The sequence below is a fragment of the Cystoisospora suis genome (genome assembly GCF_002600585.1).
Source record: "Cystoisospora suis strain Wien I chromosome Unknown contig_2749, whole genome shotgun sequence".
Lineage (NCBI taxonomy): Eukaryota > Apicomplexa > Conoidasida > Eucoccidiorida > Sarcocystidae > Cystoisospora > Cystoisospora suis.
In genome coordinates, this window is record NW_027155545.1 from 1 (window position 1) to 23385 (window position 23385).

General features: G+C 43.0%; 3 protein-coding genes across 3 annotated transcripts; all 3 read left to right on the forward strand.

The window, feature by feature from the left end:
* Window positions 1–293: 293 nt before the first annotated feature.
* Window positions 294–17572, forward strand: CSUI_005691 (uncharacterized protein). Its single transcript, XM_068065861.1, has 7 exons — window positions 294–396; window positions 703–2720; window positions 3429–5256; window positions 5791–7691; window positions 8691–14157; window positions 14711–14790; window positions 15242–17572. The coding sequence occupies exons 2-7, from the start codon at window positions 714–716 to the stop codon at window positions 16274–16276; spliced, it is 12318 nt and encodes a 4105-aa protein (XP_067922161.1). The 5' UTR covers window positions 294–396; window positions 703–713; the 3' UTR covers window positions 16277–17572.
* Window positions 17573–17834: 262 nt separating this feature from the next.
* CSUI_005692 (uncharacterized protein) lies at window positions 17835–18539 on the forward strand (the record flags this gene model as incomplete). Its single annotated transcript, XM_068065862.1, has 1 exon — window positions 17835–18539. A coding segment is annotated over one exon (264 nt), but the record flags the coding sequence as incomplete, so codon positions are not given.
* A 2258-nt stretch (window positions 18540–20797) lies between these two features.
* CSUI_005693 (uncharacterized protein) lies at window positions 20798–23367 on the forward strand (the record flags this gene model as incomplete). Its single annotated transcript, XM_068065863.1, has 1 exon — window positions 20798–23367. A coding segment is annotated over one exon (333 nt), but the record flags the coding sequence as incomplete, so codon positions are not given.
* Between the last annotated feature and the right edge of the window lie 18 nt (window positions 23368–23385).

Sequence of the window (23385 nt, forward strand, 5' to 3'; positions counted from 1 at the left end):
TCTACCAGTATCTATCTATCTATTCATCTACCTATCATTAGTCTATCTATCTATCTGTCTTCAATCTATCTTTAATCTATCTGCCTCCGGATATATCTGTCTATCCATCTTTAAGCTGTCTCCATGTATCTGCCTATATGTTGTAGATATTTCTTGTGCCTATTGATGTGGCTACAGATGTGTTTCTATGTCTCGTCACGAGGCTATTCCGATGTAACTATCTATCTATCTATCCTTTCTTTCATTCTTTCTTTGTCACCTCTCTTTCTTTCTATCTGTTTTCTTTGTGTAGGCTTTACCGGTGTGTCTCTTCATCTCTTGAAGAACGTGAGAGATTAAGAGAGAAAGAAAGGATCTTTCTCAACGATCCTGATCTCCTCCTAGGCATTCGGGCAGGTAAGCTCCAACTAAGTGTGGAATGGCTTTACCACTACACTTATATAGACATGTCTCTGTCTCTGTCTCTCTCCTACCCCTATGTCTCTTCCCTTCTTCAATAGAATTTTCCTCACTTCCCCTTTCTCTCCTTCCTACATAGAAATGCCTGGGCTGACGGCTTCAACTACTTTCCCTCCTCCTTTACTTCGCTCGATTTCTCACAGACAAGATAGATCAACAGCTACCTGAATGATCTTCCTTGAGAGGTACTCCACCTTCTTTCTCTCTTTCCTGCTCCTTCTATCTTCTTTTCTTTCTCTGCAGTTGTATCCTTTATGGGATTAGATCGCGCGCTGTATGTACAGCGCATGGTGCCGTACTATCGAGGTCATTACTTCAATCATTCTCGGAGATTCTTTTCTCTTGTCTTTCCTCCTTCGTCTTCTTCTTCTTCTCTTCCTTTCTTTTCCGATCCTTGTCTCTCTCTTTCATCCTTGCCCTCCTCTTCTCCAAGTCTTCCCTCCCCGCAGTATCCTGCACTTTCATCTACACCGCAACTCTCCAATTCTCTTTCTTCTTCGTCTTCTCTCTCTTTGTCATCCCCCTCTACAAGAAACAAGTCTACAGATCTCCATCCATCCTCTTCTCTCTCTCTTCTCCGTCACCATATGTCTACACCTATTGCAGTCGAAGAGGAAGAAGAAGAAGAATGTGTTCCTGTCTCTTCTTCTTCCTTCTCTTCTTCTCTTCCTTCTTCTTCTTTCTGTCTCTTCTCATCTTCTTACTCTTCAGCTGAAGACAAGAAGAGGAAGAAGCTTATCTCATCGCGTGGCGACACTTCTCTTCTTTCTTCGTCTGTCTACTCTCTCGCTCCTTTTCCTCTCCCTCCGCCTGAGACTTCTCTATCTAATCGAAAGAGGTTTCTTCGCATGAATCTCCTAGGAGAAGGAAGAACAAGCAAAGCCAAGCTTCAGCTGACAACTAGGGGAGAAGGCCTGGACGCCTATGTGTATAGAGACGAAGAAGAGAGGTTTGCAATTGAAGATGCAGGAAGAGAAGGAAGGGCAAAGAAGAAGAAGAAGAGTGTTCACATGACACCTTCTTCTTCTCTTCTTGGTCGCGGAGAGACTGACTTTGATGCTCTACATGGGAGAGGAGAAGGAGAAGAAGGAGAAGAAGACGTAGAGCATGTGGAGGGGCTATCAAGAAAGAAGAAGAAAAGAAAGAGAAAGAAACAAGTTGATAAAGGTTACCTCGGAGGAGACTGGAGCCAAGCAGCTTCTCTTCTTCAACAAGAGACCTTCTCCACACAAAGACGAGAATCTTCTTTCTCTTCTTCTTCTTTTTCACAGTCTCATCAACTATGTGATGCTTCTCCTCTCTTATCTCTGCCCTATTCTTCTTCTTCACGGGATCGTTCTTCTTCTTCTTCTCTTGTTCGTTTCTCTTCTTCATCTTCCTCTTCTCTGGTCCCTTTCTCTTCTTCGTCTTCGTCTTTCCCCTTTACAACAGAGAGAGAGAAAGAGAGAGGAGTGATTTATCAGAGATGCGCTGAGCTAGCTGGATTCAATCGAAGCTCTGCGCGTCGATACGGGAAACATTTCGATCTACATGTTCGCGTGACACGTGAAGATCTAGGAGGATGCTTTGCCTCTTCTTTCTTGCAGAAATCCAATATTCTCAGGATGAAAAATAACGGCTTTCCTCTTCTATCTCTTCCTAGACCTGTAGAAAAGAAAAGACCTTCAGCTTCCTTATCCTTCTATGTACAGAATTCTACGGATGACGATGAAGAAGGCTACCCAGGAGATCTTGTCGACCGTAATACTCGGCGTTCTCCTCAGTGGCCCGCTCTATCTCTCTCTTCTTCTTCTTCTTTACCTTCTCAGATTCCTAGAGAGATAGGAATGGGTAGAGAACATTACTGTAGAGACAAGGACAGCTATAGAGAAAATGGCGAAGGATGCATGCGACCACCTGGAGAGAAACGAACAGAGATGAGAGATGAATATGAAGAAAACGAAGAAGACGACGAGAGACAGATGAGTAAGGAGATGAAGGGAGTAGAGAGACATGAAGATCCAATAGCTCTTCTCTTCTCTCCTATACCTCTATGGATTCTGGAGCTCATGGCGAGTAGCCGGCAGCTGTCTGTACACTATAGCTGTGCCACAAAGGGAGATACACCAGGGGGAGGAAGAGGAGATGAAAAAGAAGAAGAAGAGAAACGGCAAGGTCGAGGAGGAAGAGAACGGAGAAAAGAGAGCTTTAGGAAGAAGGGGTCGTGCATGTCTTCTTCTGTTTCGCAGGGAACTCGAAATAAGAAGAAAATCGCCTTTCTTGTAAGCTCGGAGTTCTTCACTTGGCTTCGGTGAAAACGCCCTTCGTCCGCATCCAAGGATATGCAGCGCTATGTCTATTTCTTACTACCTATCATCTTTCGCCCCGTAACCTAACAGCCTCTTTCTCTCTTTCTCTCTCTATAGAAATGGATATGTCTGTAGACTGTTACGTATCTCGATTTATATGCCCAGAGATCTACGTAGAGATACAGGAGCCTTATGTATTTCTATCTATCCATATCTGTGTATATCTATCTATCTTTCTATATCTATCTGTACCTACCTATCTAGCTGTATATATCTCTGTATCTATATATCTATATCCATATGTAGACAGATATGTCTAGATGTTCTTTCAGGAGGTTGAAGAGGAGGAGGAGGATGAGTGATATGCGTATAGAGAGCATTCACATATACAAGGAGGCAAGAGAGATGAAGTTACTAATACAGCACGACTTTCTGCCCTCTCTTTCTTTCTTCCTGCTAGCTAGGTAGAGAGATAAACAGTAGGTATAGGTGTACATACACTCGGTAATGATGATACTGGTCGTTCTTTCCTCGTTCGTCTTTCTAGCATGTGTCCTTCTCTTTCCTTCTCTCTCGCTCTCTCTCCATCCGTTCCCAACTCCTCCTTCTTCACATATCTCCATCCATCTTGTTGCATCTTCTTCTATATCTTCTCCTCTTTCTTCTTCTGGTCCTTTTCAGATTGACGCGATATACGAGCACGATTTTCTTCTTCTTCTCTTTCGCTTTCTTTTCTTCCGTCACTACAGTCGACTTGAGAAATCTTCTCGGTCGAAAGCATCCCGTCATTCAGATTTCACGAGAGACAGCTTTCCTTCTTCTTCTTCTTGCTATCCAGGAAGAGGAGAAGAAGAAGAAAGAGTAGAAGAAGAAAAGAATAGAAGGAGAGGTGGAGAAGATCTAGAGAGATCTAGAGAGAAAGAGAATATAGATAATGTAGAGAAAGGAAGAGAAGAAGAAGGGAGGTGTGAAGGTGCTTCTTGTAGAGGTCTCACAATCCTCGAGAGAGGGATAGAAGACAATGAAGAGAAGAGAATGAAGAAGAAGAAGAAAGACAAAGCAGGGAGGTATCCTTTTTTCCGCAGGTTGTCGAAAGCAATTGTGAGAGATGTCTGTCGGGTGTCTTCGCCATTTTCTTCTCTTCTACACCCTTCACATGAGAAAGAGAATGAAGAGGAAGAAGAAGAAGACGAGAGAGAGAGAAGAAGAACAGGGGAGAGAAGAAAAGAAGATGCTCCACTCTCTGATGACTCGTTAACGTTGTCATCCCTTGCCTTGCAGCCCTTCTCATCATCTTCCCCCACTGAGCTGTCCAGAGGAGAAGAAAAGTTGATAGCAGCAAGAAGAGAAGAAGAAGAACAAGACCTTCTCTCAAAGACCCATGAAGATATGGCTGTCTCTTCTACCTTCTCGGATACATGGAGCTGCAGAGCATCTTCTTCTTTTTCTTCTGCTTTTCACGCTCCTTCTTGTCATTTGAAGAAGTATCTATCCTTTCCGTACACACGTCCTCTCCTACTTGCAAGCTTGGAGTGGGGCGACTCGTGCAATCCCTCGTCCGCTTCTTCTTTTCTTTCTACCTGGGAAGAAGAGAGGAGAGAGAAGAAGAGAGAAGACGATGTCTTTCATAAGAAGAAGAAGAAGACTTCTACAGCAGTTATGAGAGATCCCTATCTCATGATTGATGGGGGGGCTGGCACCCCACGTCCAGCTCAGGAGGAGCTAGATGAGAGAAGAAGAAGACGAGGCTCGGAGATGACGAATGACTTAGCATTGAGAATCTCTCCTTGTCAAAGAGAGCCAGTCAATCCCTCTCTTTCTTCTAGTTCGCTTCTTCTCCCTCCCTCGTCACCATCACCTTCATCTCTCTGTCTTCCTCTAGGAGACAGCATTTCTTCTTCTCCTTTCACGTCTGACCCTTTTTTTCTTCTGCATGCGTTTGAAACACGAGATCTCTCTCTTCTCGTCCCTCCATCTAGCCGAGGTGCCTTTCTCACAAGTCATCTTCAACAAGATCTCTTCAACACATCTTCCTCTTCTTCTTCAGCTTCTTGGACGGTAGGAACGCCTCTAGAAGCATCATCTCTTGAAGTCGACAGAGATCGAAGAAGAGAAAGTAAAAGAATGAAGAAGAAGAAGAAGAGAGAGAATGAGGCAGACCAATCAAGATTACCCGATACCTCCCTAGGTCAGACTATCTCTTTCCACCAGAGGCATATCCCCCATGAAGCTTCAAGACTCCCGCCTTCTCCTCTCTTCGGCTTATCTTCACGTTCTCCCAAGAATCGAGTGCACATGATGCTGGCGGGAAGATCAACAGTCGAAGGAAAAAGAGAAGAGTCTCTTTCAAAAAAGAGTGAAGAAGGAGAATCCCCACAGGACAGGCAACGGTATGGCGCCGAAGAAGAAGAAGAAAGAGATGAAGAAGAAGAAGAAGGCGAAGGAGAAAGAAGGAAAGAAAGAATGAGTGTGGGAAGAGAAGGACAAGAAGAGAAAGAGGGAGAACAGGGTAAGTGGATGTGTGTATGTACAGCTCGTTTAGGCTTTTCTATTGCTAGGATGACTCGCCCCGTATGGCTATGGACTTTGCATAGAGCCATTTCACTGAGAGATCTTTGGGGAAGACACAAAAGAAAGAATGAGGGGAGACGAGAGAGAAAGAAAAAGAGAGTGAGGGAAAGATATAGGGAAGGTGAAGAGCTCTATGAAGGTGTAAAAAGTTCAGAGAGATAGCAAAGAGAGAAGAACGGATGAATGAAGATCTTAACTACAGGAGCACTCCTCCCTATTCTGCCTTCCTCGCTCTCCCCTTAGCCCTTCTTTCTTTCTTCCGTACTCTTTCTTTCTTGTCTCTTTTTTCTCTCTTTGCTTCTTTGTGACCTCTTCCTTTCTTTCTTTCTTTCTTTCTTCTGTTTGCTTGTCTCCGCTGTTGAGCCTTCTCTCTTTCTCTTCTTCGTCTTCTCTGTCTACGGCTGTCTCAGTCTTCCTCTTCTTCTTATTCTTCTGTCTTTGCTTGTTCGTGTCTACCTTTATGTGCAAGCAGATCTTCAGGCAGCCACCTCGATGCTCGTGTGTCGTCCAGCTAGCGAAGAGGGGATGTCTCAGGAAGTCCCAGGAAGAGAACATCGAGCTCACCATGTCCACAAAGGCAGACAAAGAGAGATGCAGAAGTCTCTGCTCCTCTCTTCGCTTCCTCACTTACAGCAACAGGAAGGAAGAATACAAAAACCTGCAAGGCGCGATTTGCATTGTAGAGAGACCACAGCTAGCCATATGGGAGAGGGCGTGTCTACACAAGGAGGTCCTAGTGGTGTCCTATTGCCTCCATGGCTAGGTGTGGTGTCTAGTCATCATCTAGCTTATGTCCTACATTACGGAAGACAAGCACAAGAAGAGAAACAGCAAGAAGAAGACGAAGATAGACAGAAGAGACCGACAAACTATGGAGAACATGAAAAGGATAGAGGGATGAAATGGCCTTTCTACTGTTGTGAAGAAGATCTAGAAAGAGACAGCAAGAAGAAGAAGAAGAGAAGAAGAACACAGAAAGAGCTAGAGAATGACATGATCCTCTCCGAATTAAGAGTCCTAGAGGAGGCTTGTTCTCCTCATCTTCTTTCTCCCTTTTCTTCTTCTACTACCAACCCTGATCGAATAGGTGTCAGAAGAGAAAGAAGAAGAGGAAGAGAAGAACTCACTCGAGACGAACATGCGCATCATGTCCTTCCAAGTGTCCGTAGTAAAGAAATTTCCATAGCAGAAGAAGAACAAGAAGCTGAAGAAGAAGAAGATAGAGAAGAGCAGAAAAAGAAGAATAAAGAAATCTTTCTGAAGGATAAGGAAGAAAATAGATCAACACGAGAACTGCTTTTTAACAGAGAAGAAGAAGAAGAAGGCAAGCGTTCTGCGCTTTCAGATAGAGAAGAAAGATCTTTTCGTCTCCTGCCGCATAGAGGCCTTCTTCCTCATGATACGTTAGCGGAGAAGACTCACGAGAGTAAGAGTGATATAAAGGAGAAGAAGGAGAGAAGGCCTGGTGCTAGCTACATGCAGCCGGCAAGAACACTACGAGCTCTGCGAACGAAGGCCGTCCGACTAGCTTTCACGATCATAGCTAGCCAAGCTGAACAATCGAGAGAAGCGAAGAAGAAGAAGAGGAGACAGATAGAAGAAGAAGAGAGAGAAAAGAAGAGGAAGACGACAGAAGAGAGGAATGAAGATGAAGGAGAGGAAGAAGAGGAAGAAAGGGATGGATCGAAGAAGAACAGAGAGAGAAGAGAAGACATAGCAGAAGAAGAAGATCTTGATACAGAAGGAGATAAAGAGAATTTGAGAGGTAGACATAATAGCGCAGCTGTTTCTCTGTCTTCTTCTTCTTCTTCTTTTCATTCTGCTTCTCTCCTGCAGGAAGAAAAGACGTCCATGACTCTTTATAAGAGAGCGCTTCCTATCTCTCCTCCGTCTAGCCAAACGTCTAGACACGGTGAGGTGTCTACAACTGTCCCTGCCCTTGCAGCGATCGAAGAAGAAGAAGAAGAGAGAAGTGAGCTAAATCATGTCTCTGCGACATCGAGGGAGTTCGGAGAAGAGAGAAAGAAGAAGATGAAGGAGAGAGAAGAAACAGCCAAAGTAGAGAAAGAAAGAAATGCTCTCGGTGTTATATCAAGGTGTCAGAAAGGGGGGGAAGTGAGAAGGCTGTTTTCTCACGAGACCCTTCCATCTAGACCCGAAAATGTCAAGAAGAAGAAGAAGGATGAAAGTCTAAGTTTGCACTTTTCTTCTTCTTCTTGTTCTGTTTTACTTTCCACTCGGCTTTTTGACGAAGGGCTGCCGGATGATCTCCCCTCTCTTAGTATAGCTCTTATTGTATCGATTCTATGGCTAGCTATGCTTCGATGTCGCCTACCTGTCACAGCTCAAGATCTCCTACGCTTTCTTATCACTGTAAGTCTTCTGATTTCTTTCTCTCTCCTTTTGTTTCTATAAGCCGCAAAAAAGAGGCTTCGTTCTGCTCTTCTGGTCTTGCTTTCTCCCCTCACTTCATTCCTCCTTGCTCTCCTTCTCTTCACAAGACGCAAGTGTATCAGAGAAAACGAAAGAAGAAGAAGAAAGAGTGTCTATATCTCTATCTCTCTATCTTCAGTCTATCCACTCTATCTTCAATGTATCTGTCTATTCATGTGCCTGTCTCAAACCTATCTACCTGTCTACTTACCTACCCGCATACACATGCATACATATCTAGGCATATATCTCTGCATAGGTATATCTATATCTATATATATCTTCTATCTACGGTGGTTTCATTCTCTCTGTCTCCCTCTGTACATGTGCATATTTATGTATACATATCTACCTATATGGATACATATCTATCTGTATATGTCTATATATAGCTATACGGAATGTGATATTCAATTTGTGTGCTTCTATCGCATGTCTTCTTCTTCTTCTCACTCTTCTCGCTCTTTCTCTACCTCTAGTTCCTCTCCTCTCGCTCGTAGCTTTTCTTCCTCTTTTCCTTATAGTTCGAGTTTTTCCTCTTTTCGTTGTTTGACTTCTTCTTTAGCTCGGCTACATGATTTTCTTCATTTCTTCTTTCTTTCTTTCTCTCTCTCTCTGTCTCCCTCTTCATTTTCTTTTTTCCTCCCTTCTTCTTCATCTCTTCATGTCTAGTTACTCTTCCTCCTCCTCCGTCATCTCTCGGCTCTCCTGAGTTGTCTAGTGCACTTGCCTCACCTGCCTTCTCTTCCTATCATCATTCCTCCTCGTTTTCACGTGTTCTCCCACACCTCTATCTCACTCCTTTTCTTTCTTTCTTTCTCTCTCACTCTTTCTTCCCCCCTATGGCATGGGTTCTCTTCCTTCCGGCTACTTTTCTTCCTTTCCTTCTCTCATGTCTTCTTTTCTTGCATGTTTTTCTTTTCTTTGTATTCTCTTTAGAATCGCTTTCCTTTACTCTCTCTCCCTCGATACCTTCCCCCGGCTGTCTTTTCATCGTGTGGCTTATACGGGCTTTTTCTACGGCATCCTTCTCATCGCCTAAGCAGTTTCGCTTCTTCCTTTCAGCTCTCTAGACTTCCTTCTATAAGGCAGCTACATCGCATGACAGAGGGCTTGAAGAAAGTTACTGGGGTGTATGTACACCCGATGAATCCTTATGCGTTTCTCCTACGTCTTACCACAGCTACTATCGGACGGTCGAACTCTCCTCCTGGGGCAGCAGGTCTTCTCTCTCATGTAGCGAGTCTTATTCTAACTTTCTTCTTAACTAAATATCAAGAGAAGAACGGAGGGAAAAGAGGAAAGAAACAACAACGAAAAGAAGAAGATGATGGTAATGAGAAGGAAGAAGATAGATGTAGAGCATGCTGTCGAGAAAGGAGACAGGCGACAAGAAGAGAGAGAAAGGAGATAAGACCCTTGAGAGGTGAGAGAGAGAAGAGTGGTCTTAACGATAGAGATGGGTGTAGTGATGTCTTCATTCTTCAATCGGATATAGAAGAAGAAGAAGAAGTCTCTTCCTCTACAGATGAAGAGAAGAAGAAGAGCGAAGAAGAGGAGAGGAAGAAGAGTAAGAAGAAGTGTAACGGAGAGGTAGAAGGTTTGACGAAGAGAAGTCATGGAAAGAATAAGAACTTCTCGCTCTCTCGAACACATGTCTCAAGCTCTAAGAGAAGACCTTCACGAGTCTCTCTAAAGCAGGAGAAAAGAAGAAAGATAACAAATGAAAGAGAAGAAGAAGACGAGGAGGAGGAGGAGGAAGGAATAAGAAATCTGTTTCTTTCTCAAGATCAGCATGCGCAATCAGTCCCTCTCATCGCAGGTGCCTCTGTCCTTCTCGCGTTACGACTGATTTATCCTCTATGCTGCATGCAGCCTCATCAAATGTCTTCTTCTTCTTCGGCCTTTCCTCTATCTTGCTTCTCTTCTTCCTCTTCTCTTCAATCTTCTTCTTCCCCTACACAAACGGATGGATCATCTCTTTTCCTTTCTTCTCTCTCGAGTATTAGAAACAGCTTGAAGGGATGGGTCGTCGTTCATGAAGAACGGGGGTCTTCTTCTCTTTCTTTACCGGCTAGATCAATCTCCAACTGGAATGGCCGAAGAATTCCAGAAGAAGAAGAAAAGAAGAAAGGGAGAGGAGGTCTGAAAGAGAATGACCTAGATGGGGATAAACAGGAGGTAAGAGATGAAGAAGTAGATACAAATGAAGAGAAAAGACAAGGGCAGGCTGTGAGAGATGAAGAAGAGAAAGAGTCAAAGAAGACAAAAGAAAGAAACGAAAAGGATGGTAAGGATGGGGGAGAGGTGAATGAGAAGGCTTCTCAATCAATAGAAAGAGAAGGAGAAGAAGAGAAAGAACAAGACAAAGAATCAGTAGAAGAGAAAGAAGGAAAGGAAGACGAAGAAGAAGAGGAAGAGTGCGCAACGAAGACGAGAGAAGGGGATGAAGAAGGGTTGTCGAGTAGAAGAATAGGAGAAAGTGAAGAGGCGAGTCGTGCATGCGAGGTGAGAGAAGGAGGAGAAGAAGAAGAAGAGAAAGAGGAGAAGAAGAAGACAAAAGAAGAATCTTCAACAGAACCAGAAGAAGAATGCAAAGAGAATCTTTCTGTATCTTGTTGTAGGCTTCACTTTGTTTCTCATGATCGGGGTGGCTACTGGAGAGGAGAGATACATGGCTCTCTTGTCAGGCAGAAGAAAAGAGAAGAAAAAGAAGAAGAAGAGGAAGAAGAAGAGGCAGAAAGACAAGAAGAAGAAGATTGTTTTACATTGGAGACGTATTTCCCAGTGCTTCCTTTATTATCTGCTCGCCTTCTTCTCTCTTTTGCTTCTCTAGGAAAGAGATCTGAAAGAAGAGGAAGAGACACATTCTCTCTTCAATCAGAGTGTAAGGCGGCCCGACCTCGGACCTCCACGAACAAGGAGAAGGCAAGGAGCTCTTCGACAGAGGAAAAACAAGCGAGACAAGATGATGTAGAAAGAGACACAGGGGAGGAGACATCGATTGATCGATTGAAACAGTCGATTGTGCGGATTCAGTTTACTGTCTCTTCTGTCTCTGTAGGATGGCAGAGATCAGGGAGGGCATCTCTATATCTTTTATTTCGCTTGCTTGATGGTCTCTGTTGTATGCTATCTCTCTTTCCTCTATCTTCTTCATCTCTTCTTCTTCTTTTACATTCCAAGATTCTCCAGAGAACCCCGGATATGTCCTTTCCCAGATGTAGACAACAGCCTGATCGTAGAGGGGTGGGGGATGAGGCTGCAGGAGACCATCTCCATGAGAGAGAAGAAGAGAGAGAGGAGAACGAAGAAGGAGAAGAAGGAGAAAAGAGAAAAGAAAAAGAAGAAGACATATGTCTCTACAGAAGTTGCGGTAGAAGGATTGAGAGAGGTGTATGTACATCTTGTCAACTGAAGAAAGCGACTCTCCCGTTTTCATTTCTCCATTCGCTTCTTCTTCTTAATCTTCGAGATAGCACATTCTATAAAGAGTCTTCTTCTGGAGCCCTAGGAGTTCAGAATCTGTATTCTTCTTTCCGAGCACTCTGTCCTCATGTATCTACCTCTTCTTCTTCTTCTCTTTCTCCTCTGGATGTCTCTCATACCTTTCAACAGAAAGAGAAGGAAAGGAAGCTGTTTTCTTCTTCTCTTAGTCGTTGTTTATCTTCGAAAGATCTCTCTTCCTTCTCTTCTTCTCTTCGTAAAAGAAAGAGAGACACATCTGAAGTCGATTCTCATAAGGGCCGTCCACCTCCCCCTGATATCTCTCTTGTTTTTTCGGGTGTATATACAGCTCATGTCTCTGCGCCTTCCATATATCCCTTTGATATTCAATCTCCCTTTCCCTCTCCTTCTTGGTTTTCTTCTTCTTCGTCTTGCTCTCTTTCTTCTTCTTTTCTTTCTTCTTTAACCGAAGAGATTCCTTCTGCTACTTCTCTTTCTCCTCCCCCGAAGCCTAAAATCTCGCCAGAAAGAAATAGAGATGACACCTCTCTTCTTCCAGACTTACCTAGAGAAGAGAAGTTCAAGAGAGGAGAAAGAAGAGAAAGCGAAACAAGGGCTGAAGGAGGAAATTTCTCTTCTGAAGATGTGCATCAAGTATATAATAAGAGTCGATCTCTACAGACATTTCTGTTAACTTATCTTGAAAGAGAGCAGATATGTGAATGGAAGTTTTTCTCTTATCTTCCCACGAATCGACAGTTGTTCTCGGGTTTGATTCTTTCTTCAGGTGTATCTACAGGTGGAGGTGGACTAGACGGTGTGAGTGTCTCTTGTTCTTCTTCTTCCTCGATATCTGGATTTCTGCCTTTTTCTCTTTCTCATCTCTTACAGATTCATCCTTTTCTTGACCTGAGCCGACACCAGAGATTTCTCCTTAGAAAACGTCTGCATTTCTTTCTTCTTAATCGCCCTATACACCGAACTGCATCTTCAGCCGCGGCTTCGTCTTCCTTCTCTGATCAGCATGGGGAAGAAGAAGAAGAAGAAAGTGAAGATGAAGCTATTGCTCTTCTCTCTTCTCTCGTGTCGAAGGAATTACAAAAGAGTACCAGAGAAGGAGGAGGCGGAGAAGGAGAAGGAAGAGAAAGAGAAAGAAGAAGAGAAGAAGATGAAGGATATTCTATGAATGAAGAGACCGATGAAGAAGGGGATGAGAGAGGCTATCAACACAAGCAGAGAAGAGAGAGAGAAAGAAGTAATGAAGTAGAAGTTTTCGATAGAGAAGAGATGGCCCGCAGGAAGAAAAGAAAAAGACAGAAAGAAGGAAGAGAAAGAGGAGAGAATTCTACGATGCCTTTTGGAGATCTGGCGGATGATCTTGAGTCTGCATGCAAATCTCTCTCGACTCTAACTTCCCTGTCCAGTTTCTTCTTCTCCCCGAAAAGCCTAAGAGAGGAAAGAGAAGTTGAAAGTAGAGGAAAGGAAAAGAGAAGAGCAGGAAGAAAGAGGTTCACATATGTTAGGGAGAGGAAGGGATGGACAGAAGGGACTGAAGAAGAAGAAGAGGAAGAAGAAGGGGAGAGAAGAAGAGGAATGAAGATGATACGAGACGGACATGAAAAAGGTTTGTATGAGAGAGAAGAGGCGAGGAGAAATGACGCGGGAAAAAGAAGAAGAAGAGGAGATTGCTTCCCAGCGAGACCAAGAGAGTCACAGTTGAATGACTTTTTCTCTTCTTCTGCTTCTTCAGGTCCTTACATTCTTCTCCCTGTACATCCGAGAAGAAAGAGAAGAAGAAGAGAAGGAAGACTTCTTTCTTCATCTTCTTCTTCTTCTCTCCCTTGGCAGTGGCTTGGATGCGAAGTAGGAGGTTCGTCATCTTCTTCCTTCTCTTCAGATCAGTTCGATTCGCGCAAGGAGAAAAAGAATGAGAGAAAGCCTTGTTTGCCTTCATTCTCTTCTTCTTCCTCCTCTTCTCTTTCTTCCGCTTCGTCTCTCGTGAATCTTCTCAACTCACGCTTTTTGAGACATGCAGGGTGTCATTTGCCGTCTCCGTCTCTTTCTTTCTCTTCTTCTTCTTCTCTTTCATCTCCAGTTGTTTCTCTAACAAAGAATAGAGAGACGATGAAAAGAGAGGGTTTTTCTTTAAGAGATCTTTCTTCTTTAGTCTCCTCCTCTTCACAGAGAAGCACTTACTCTCCTTTCAGCTCGGCATCAAGAAGAATAAGAGAAGAAGAAATTCTCGATTCAGAGAGAGAAGAGAAACAGAAGAAAAGAAGAAGAGATGAAAGAATTTCGAGTGTGTGTCCGTCGCAGGCTCAAGAAGAGGAGACAGAGAAGAGACATGAGGACCGGAGCGAAGGGACACCCCAAAACAAGCAAACAGAAGAAGAAGAAACAGAAAAGAAGAATAACAATACTTCAGGAGAAGAACACGGAGAAAAGGAGAGGAAGAAGCAGGATAAGTTAGATAGAGAGGAAGAAGAGGAAAAGGATGAAGACAGAAAAGAAGAAGATAAAGAAGAAGAAAAGGCAACGAGGTGGAATGTTGGGAAGCAAAGAGAAGAAGAAGAGGGTGAGGGTGGTGCAAGCCCTAAGGCGAGAATTGCTGCTGATAAGATCAGTCTTAGCCATGAGAATGCAAATATAGAAGAGGAAGAAGAAGAGATGAGAAAAGAAAGAGAGGAGGAGGAGAGGAAGAAGAAGAAGAAGAGTGTGAAGAAGAACAGGAAGAGCGATAAAGAGAAGAGTGTCTCTTCAGTGCATGAGAAGATAGACAAGGGAATGAGAAGGGAAGTGAATCTGTTTTCAGGTGTAGATACACTCCAGAGCAGAGAAATAGAAGAAGAAGAAGAAGAAGGAGCAGGAGAAGGATTTTCCGGTTTTGAAGAAGAAGGCCTAGTTCCTCATGGAGCTCGACGTCTTCCCCGGGCTTTGACCATTCAAGGAAAGCTTGATGGTATGTGGAGTGTACATACACCTCACAAGAAGAAGAGATTCTGATACTTTTCTCTGCTTTCCTCATATCGATTCTATTCGTCGTTCTACCTTCGTGAAAAACGGGAGGTGTATGTGTGCTTCTCTCCATCTGTAAACACCCTGCAAGCAAGACCACACATGCTCTCTCCCAGTACGAAAAGAAAAGAGAGAGATTCATGATAGATAGATCAAAGATGGATAGATAGAGAGATAGATTCGCGTGTGACGTATGTGTCGCTAGAGCGTGTTTTCTTTATTTGGTCTTTCTTTCTTACACTTGAAAGAAAGAGAGAGAGAAGAGAGGGAAGAGAGACACGGTCTTCAAGGAGGGTGTAACTGATAGACATCGGAAGGTCTTCTTGTTCAGGTGTATGTACACACGAAAACAACAGTCAGGTGACCACTGTCTCTCAGGACGAGGATCGTAGTCAACATACCTATTTCTGTTTCAACAGAAAGAATGCGAGAGACTGAAAGGGTTTGCCATTGTCTCCGTCTCTCTCTCTCTTTCTTACATCTCCGTGTGTCTGCAGATGAGCTTCCTCTTGCCTATCTTCTTGTCTTGTGTAAGATCGCTGCCTTCATCGGGGTTTTTCCTTCCGAACTGCATAAGGTAAGAATCATCTCTTAGTCTTTCCTTCGTTATGCTTTCTGTCTCCTTGTCCCTCTTCTCCTTCTTTTTCATTAATTTCTTCTTTCTTCTTTCTTTCTTCTTCTTACTTGTCTTTTCTTCTTCCGGTTGCTCCCTTGTTTCATCGCATGCATGCGAGTTAGATTTCCTTCTCGATAGACAGATTCAGTAGTCGCCGCTCTCTACTCTTCTCATAGATAGATAGGTCGAACACCATTGTGTATCAATATATGCGTATGCGTGCATCTTCCTAGATGACGCATGCTATCTGTTGCTCTCCCTGTGTACATCTATGTGTATATATACATATGTATATCTATATATATAGAATGTTTGCATATCCAGAGAGAGAGAGAGAATAGTTGTGGCTATATGGCGAGATGCCTTTCTATGGGTTTGTGTGTGTCTCTATGTGTATGTCCTGCTGCTGCAGTGTACATACACCATGGAGAAGAGCCTGGTACTTCGAGCTTATCAAGAGAAAGACGATCAGAAACATGACGATGAAGAAAAGCGAGAAGATGTTTTCTTTCTTTCTTCTTCTGCTTCTTCGTGCTGCTCTCCTAAAGTCTGTAAGATGAGACCGACGATGATAGAGAATATTCTTAAGCACGAAAGTCTAGATGCTCTGGAAAGAAAAGAAAAGAAAGCGAAGAAGAAAGAAGAAGAGAAGAAGGCGAGGAAGAGAGAAGGGAAGAAGAGTCGTAAGAAAGATCAAGATGAAGAGACGGGATTAAAGCGTAAGTGCTCTCTTCAGCAGACATCGAGAGAAAGTAAGAAGAAGAAGAGAGAAGAGTCAAGAAGAACGGCAACGATTGAAGGAGAGAAGAAGAAGAAGGATAAGAAGAAGAGGATGAAGAAGAAGAAGGAAAAGACAACAGAGGAGGACGAGAAGAAGAAGAAGAAGGGAGAGACTGAGAAAGACGACGCCCTGACTGGAGAAGCGAAGGTTTCCACACAGACGTTAAATGGGGAAGAAAACGAAGAAGAGAAGAAGAATGAAGAGAAGGAAGGGGAAGAAATTCTGTTAGGAGGAAGCGTCAGTCATTCAGTAAGAATTGGCGACGACGACGGCAAAGAAGAAGAAGAAGAAGATCTGGAGAAGGTGAGAAGAAGACAGGAGACTGAAGATAAAGAGATAAGCAATAGTAGTAGTAGCAGTAGAAGTATGAGAGAAGCTCTTCCAGAGGAGAAAGAAAGGAAGGAGCCTTATCGTCACGATGAGATAGAGAAAGAGAAAGAGAGTAAGAGTAGAAATGCCATTCTGAATGAAACAGAGGAAGGAGAGAGCTTGAGAAGACAACAAAGCCAACAGAGAGAAAGAGGAACGCCAGAGGCTGCTGAGGTGATAGATGAAGAGAATGAGAAAGTAGAAGAAGAGGTTGATATAGATATAGGAGGAGAAAAAGAAGGAGAAGAAGAAGAAGAAGGAGAAGAAGAAGAAGAAGCAGAGACATTGTTAGTGTAAGAGACCTCAGGTCTAATGAATGGATGATGAGTGTTTGGTCCGTCATTGAGACAGGATTTCTTCTTTTCAAAATGTCCTTCTTTATCAGGATCTCTCGTATTTAGATAGATCGATCCAGGCTAGATTGAAGACGGGCGATAAAGATCGATTCAAGCTCGATGCAGCATCGATTTAGGATCGATAGCTATTTTTGTAGTGGGGGCCTCTTGTGTGCGTCCATTCACAACTCGACAGACATTGTCTCTCTTTCGTGTAATCTATCTTCAATCTATCTCTCTATGTATCTTTAATCTATCTCTCTATGTATCTTTAATTTATCTCTCTATGTATCTTCAATTTATCTCTCTATGTATCTTCAGTCGATCTATCTTTAATCTCTCTCTCTACTGATGATCTGTAATCTGTCTATTTGTCTATGCATGTGATGAAAGAGCCAAAAAGTGCGTTTATGATGAGGACTTGAATTCCTCGATTCGTCTATCTCCCTCCCTCCCTGCCTCTCTGTCTCTATGTATATATGTGTACGTGTGTATGACTTCGGGTCTTTTTCTTTTTCTTTTTGGCTTCTTGATCGAAAGCGTTCTTCTTCGTCGTCTTCTTGTCGTATAGAATGTCTTCTTTCTATCAACAGGAAAGAACGGGAGCAGGAAGAGGAGGAGAGAAAGAGAGAAAGAGGTGAATGAGTAAAGGATGTGCTTGTGAGAGTCTGTCTCTCTGTCTCCTTGTCTCAAAAGAAGAAGAAGAGACGTCCTCTCTGTCTCTTACTACTACTACTACTCCTGCTTTTTCTTCTTCCTTTCTTCTTTCTTCTTCTTTCTTTATCTTCGGGTTGATCGTCAGGTTTATGGAGAATAGCTTGTATGTAGAATTCCAATTCAAGGAGAGGACTCTTTCTTTCTCTTTCTTTCTTTTTCGTTTTGGTTTGTTTCTGTCAATTTGACCAGTCTGGCCATTCTTCATTAAGTCAATCCATTTTCTACCTCCCCTTCTTATTCTTCTCCTAAGTCAAGAGAGATCAGACAACACCCTCATCATGGTAATAAGACAACTCTCACAAGAAGAAGAAGAAGAAGACAGAAGCAGAGCCAGTGAAGCAAGGCCAGAAGAGAGAGAAAGAGAGAGAGAGAGAACAAGTTGTATTTTTCGTTCCTTCATTCATTCTTCGCTCAATATGGAAGGGACTTATCCCTTTCTTCTTCTCTTTCTTTCTCTCTTCATTCATTCATGCATTCCTAGGAGATGTTGTTTTGCGCCCGAGTTGAAACGCTTCAGTCCACAAAAGCGTTAGATAGCCCAATCCATTCCTCATTCTAAATAGTTAAACTCTCATCTTTCTCATCTTCATGAGATGGAGAGCAAAAAGAACAGTTGCCATACCCGTCATAGATAAGAAAGAAAGAAAGTAGGAGTGGCCTGGCACCTGTCTTTCTTCTTCTTTTAGGAAGGAGAGAGGTTGATGAGTCCCTAAAGAATGTTTGAAAAAAGCGAGAAAGAAAAGAGGTCGAGTTTGCTGCCAGAGGAATCTAGGAAAGAGAAAGAAGAAACAGTTGAATATAGAGCTATCTTCAAGAGACATAGGCAGACATATGTATCAACGACAGGATTAAAGAGGAGATCGTGGAGATTTTCTTCTGATGCTCTAGCTTGTCTCTCTCTCTCTTTCGTTCTTTTGGCCCTTCTCTCTTCTTGGGCTTCTCTCTTTCTTTGCTGTCATCTCTGTCTCTTCTCTTTCGTTGTGTCTCCTCTTCTTTTTTGTTCATCTTGTGTGAGTGGACATATCATTCTCCAGAGAAACAGGCGCGCATGGAGAGATCAAAGATAGATAGATAGATAGATTAAAGTCAGATAGCTAGATAGAGATTGAAGATAGGTGGAGAGCTGGACGATGGAGATAGGAAGATAGATACCTGAGTGTGACAGGGCTAGAAAGACTTGGAAGGACGAGAGAGACAGGAAGGGCGAGAAGGAGAGACAACAGAAGAAGCCTAGCGTAGATGACGGCGAGGTCTCTCTTGACTCCGTATGAATGAAAGGTGATCCGCGACTATAGATTTTCCGTGTTCTTTTGCACTACAACTGAAAAGCCTACATTGAGATAAGAAAGGGAAAAAGGAGATTCACAAGAAAGAAGAAAGATAAAGACTCTCTTAAACATCTCTTTCGATTCTCCTTCTTCCTTTTCATTCGACAGTCTTCCAACTCTCGATCTGTCTGTCTACCTCCGTATCACATGGGAAACCTGTCTGCAGACTTTAACCGCCTACACGTCCATCAAAATCTCAATATTTATATCTCTGTCTCTCTATATACTATTGAGTCTATCTATCCGTTTGTTTCTTTATAGACGTCTCAAGTAGAGGGCGAGGAAAGAAAGGGGGAAGGGCTCATCATATGCACATACATAGTCATAGATATACATACATACACATACGTGCATATCCATACATACATATTCATACATAGACATACAGAGATAGACATACATAGACTACTAGACAATACACTGTATATCACCTCAGTCGATCTTCTCTGCGTGATGCAACACGTCTGGGTCTTTTTCTTCTTCTTCTTATTCTCTTTATCTTCTTCGATAAAGCAGCAAAATCTCCTCTTCATATAGAAGTGAATTATGGACTTTTCCCTTTAGTCCACAGTCTCTTCAATCACTTACCTTAACACCCCTCTTGCCTACAATTCAGGTATATGTACAGAGCGCTATCTTCAGAGAGAAAGACAGAGCGAAACATAGATAGGAATATACACACCTTACGTATATGCGTATAGATATACATACATGTAGATATCCATGTGTAGACCGAGACAAGGAGAGAGACGGGCTGAGTCTCTTCGATCTGAGAGAAAGAAGAAAGAGAAGACAAGAAAGGGTTTCGATGGTAAGGGGAGGGATCTTCATGCCTATCTTCGGAACAGACTCCAAGACAAGCTTTTAAAGTTACGTTCGATTGTTTCTTATCTACCTAGAAAAGAAGATAAAGGAGCAAAGAAAGGCAGTGAACATGTGGTAGAAGAGAAAGAAGAAGAGAGAAAGATGAGTTGAGAAACTTCAGAAACGCATCACTCGCCAGGAGCTTTCTCTACTAAGACATGTGTTGAGAAGACTGTTCTGTCTTCTTCATATAAGGGGGGGTCTAGGATGAGGGTGGGAATGAGGGACATGCCTCATGACACCCAAGAAGAGCGTCAGAGAAGAAGGAGATCTTCATAAGATAGGAACATAGACGAGCCAAGCCATGTGTACATCTATGTAGGTAGGAAATGGATGTATGTGTCTTGAAAGGTACGTATGGATATATCTGCGTAACTAGATGTGTATGCGTCTATGTAGGTGTGGAGATATGTATATCTACATCTATCTGTGTATGTCTAGGTATATCCATGTATATATTGGTCTGTGTATATCTCTGTGTGTTTTCATGTATGTGTATGTATAGGGAAGTGATAAGTTTGTTGACAGGTGGGCTGTATATACACCAGGAGGTCTTGGGGATTGAATGAAGGAATAGAAGAAAGAATTCTCTCTATAAGGATCTTCTCCTTGGAGACCTCCTACGTCTTATTCAAAGAAGGGGCATATTGCATTCCTCATAGAAAACTGCATTAGCTTTAACATAGAAAGAGAGTCCTAGCAAATCTTCGCTCATAGCAAATTGCATTCATACTTCTACAGGAATCCCTTCTTTCTTTCTTCTTCAAGAAGTTCGGTTTCTTCTCCTTCTGTCTGTCCTTCTTCTCGATGACTCTTCCTTTGAAAGGTCTCTTCTCTCTCATTCGAGGAAAGAAGTACTTCGCTTATGCTGCGAGAATCTCTCATCGGAGACAAGAAAGATCAGCGTGCCAAAAGGTAGTTGTCGTTGTTCACAGACAGGCTCCTAACAAGGGGGCTCCTTCTTATCTAGACCCCCAGAAGAGCTCGTTCGACCTCTTCCTTCTTCTTCTTTTCTTTTCTCTCTTCATTTCTTCAGAGCTTCCGACTCTTCTGCTTCTTTTTCATATCGATTTAGACGTCGATTCAACAACATCGACGGCGGAGGAAAGGAGCGAGAAGACTGAGGGGGAAGGTCAAAATAGTGCCGGCGGTTCGCAGAACAAGACTTTCAGTCCTTCTCTCAAAATAAATTTTCTCTTTGAATCATCCTATTCACTTCAATAGAATAGACTTCCGCTTTTCTTCTACTTCTCGTTCCGTCTCTCTCTCTTTCAGTCTACTGGATGCATGCGTGGAGATTTCTTCCTTCAAGCATTCCAATTCAAAAGCTTTTTGTATCTTCAATGCACGAGAAGCATCTTTCTTTTACCATCTATCCAGAAGTCCATAAATAAAGAGAGGGAAATTCTCAGGAAGTTGGAAAGGTAAGCGAGGAAATCGATTTCTTCTTTTCTCTCTTCTCTTGTTGCTGCACGCCCATGCATTGCACTTCTTTTGCATGCAGTTAAGAAACTAATCGAATGCGTCGTCTTGTCGATGAACGAAGAAGAACTTGGAATTCAGCCAGTCTTTCTACACCTTGAACTCTTTGTCTTTCTCTTCTTCTTTCTTCTTTCCCACCTCTTTCTTTCCCTTCATCTTTTCTCTTTGTTTTCTTTTCTTCTCTTCCTCTCTCTTCTCTTGCTCAGCGACAGTATTAAAGAGGGCGGGCGGATCTCTCCTCTTCTCCCACACATCAAGACAAGCAGTCACCTCCTACTTGGCGAAAGAGAGAAAGTCTCTCCTTCTCTCTGGACAAGAAGAAGAAATGCTTTTTTCTCTTTCTTCTCGTGCAAGCAGTTCCTCTAACGCCGTTTCTCTCATTCTGCTCGCCTGGGTTACACATCTTTTCCCCCTTCAGATTCCATGAAGGAAAGTCCATAGACGATAGTACAGAAGAAAAAGAGAAGAGGTCATCTAAAGAAGCGACAGATTTCTCCTCCTTCTTCATCTTCTTTTCCAAAGTTCTCTCTACATCTCTTCACAGAGAAATCGATACAAGAAAGGAAGGTGACACTTTCATCTACTCTTCTTTTCTATCTGATCGAAGTCTCTTCTTTCTTTCTTTCTTTCTTCGTATCACTTTCCCACTTCGCATCCTCTTCTTCTTCTCCTTCTAGGAGGAATGAAGATTTTCTCTACGTCATCTCTCTCTTTCTCTCTCTCTTGTCGACAAACTTCCAGACTTTCTCTCTCTCTTGTCGACAAACTTCCAGACTTTCTCTCTCTCTCTTTTGGCTGCTTCTGTTGATTTGCGCAGGAGTATGAAGAAGAAAGAACACGGCGGGTGACCTCGAAGCGTGCGAGGGATTCGGAGAAGAAGAGAGAGACGGAAGCCTCTTCTCCTTTCTTTCTTTATCTTTCTCTATCTTCTTCTTCAACAGGGGGCACGTGTATTACCTCCTCTCTGCGTTTCTTAAGTCGTTGTCTTCTTCATCTAACTCTCGAGTAAGACAGTCACGTCATCTTTCCATATGCATACATATCTCTATTCTATGTACATAGGAGCACCAGCATAGACCTACTCGTCGGTAGATATGTCTTTAGATTCTCTTCGTGATTCTTCATCTTAAGAAGGAGAAGAAGACGACAGAGAAGATCCAAGTGGAAAGGGGAGGGGGGATGAACAAGAAGAATTCAATTCGAAAGCAGGCAGCAATTAAAAGCACATCTTGTTCTCCCCCCCTCTCCCCTCTGTCTCTCCCTATTCTTGCTGTCTTCCGTCGCTCTCTTTTTCAATGCCTCTTCTTTGGCAAGAGGTCATCTCTCTCTCTACAGCTCCGTCAACTTCCTTATTCTCGCGAAAGATAGAGATTTGTGTGGGAAAGAAAGGCAAGAAGATCCATTAGCATCTGCGGGGTAACCTCCCTGCATCAGTCTATCGTATGAGTAGAAAGAGAAAGAAACAGAGAGGAGGAGAAGTCGAGGAGGAGGGAGAAGAAGAAGAAGAGGAAGAAAAGCGTGGTTTGGAGAAGAAAGGGAAATTCAATGTCCGGCTCTTTTGAACGAAGAAGAGGAGAAACAAGACCTAAGAGAGGACGAAGAAAAGAAGAAGAGAAGCAAGACCTAAGAGAAGAAGATGGAGAGGTTAAGAAGACTAGAAGAAAGCCGAGTCTCTGAAGGAGGAGAAGGGGGAGGCATTCGTCGTATGTTTGGAGGTGTCGTTGCCCCTAGTACAGCGGCTATCTTAGCTTTCCGTAAGAAGTTATGTCAGGCATCTTCTTTCTCTTCACCCTCACAAACTGATTTCGATAAGAAGAAGAAGAAGATTCTTTCTTCTTTAGAGAAAGAGACACCGAAAAAGAAGAAGGACGGAGAAATCTCGTCCTCTTTCTCTGAATCTTCTACTCTCTACGTCTCCCGTCAGAGCAACAAGAAACTTTCATCTTCTCTCTTTATCTCTGATACGTGTTCTTTACCTGTATGTACACCTGAAGGGCAATGGCGGGAGAGAGAGATATCTCAGGGGGGGGAATTGAGCGAAGCGTCGAGAAGAGCTTTAGATCTTTATGAAAAGAAAGAAAAGAGTGATATGGACAACAAAGGGAAAAAGAAGAAGAAGAAGAAAGAGAAAGCAAGTCTCTTACAGAAGAACAGAAAGAGAGAACGGGAAGAAGAGGAAGAAGAAGAAGATAGGCAGGAGGAGAGTAGAAAGAAGAGTAAAGATGAGGAGAGGAAAGGCATGAAAGAGAAGGAAGAGGAAGATCTCTATGAAACCTCGACAAAGAAGAAAAAGAAGACAGGTACCTACTCATCCCCTTCTTCTCCTGCTGCATCGAGCATAGAGAGAGATCAAGCAGAAGAGAAGAAAGACGAAGAAGAGAATAAGAAGAAGAAAGGGAGTTGTCTTCTTTTACCTTTTTCTCTCTCTGAAGACGCGTGGAAGGTCATTCATCAAGCTCGTACATTCGAACAGAAAAAGAGTCAGCTAGCATCGACAGCCGCGTCGATTCTCGCCTCTCCTGAGTCTCGATTGTCTGATCTCGATGTTTTCTTCGCTTTCTTCTACCAGGCGAAGAAACGTTTCTTCAATCTCTCCATGACCCTTAGGACTTCTCTTCTTTCCTATCAACGTCTTTCTTCGTCTTCTCTTTCTTCCTCCTCTTCATTATCTCCTTCTTCT

What these genes read in the sequence shown, in the direction of transcription:
- CSUI_005691 (XM_068065861.1), top strand. Translation starts at nt 714, where the DNA reads ATGGGATTAGATCGCGCGCTGTATGTACAGCGCATGGTGCCGTACTAT. An exon ending in TCCTACGCTTTCTTATCACT is followed by an intron (nt 7,692 to 8,690) that starts GTAAGTCTTCTG and finishes TATTCTCTTTAG; the next exon opens with AATCGCTTTCCTTTACTCTC. An exon ending in TTCCTTCCGAACTGCATAAG is followed by an intron (nt 14,791 to 15,241) that starts GTAAGAATCATC and finishes CTGCTGCTGCAG; the next exon opens with TGTACATACACCATGGAGAA.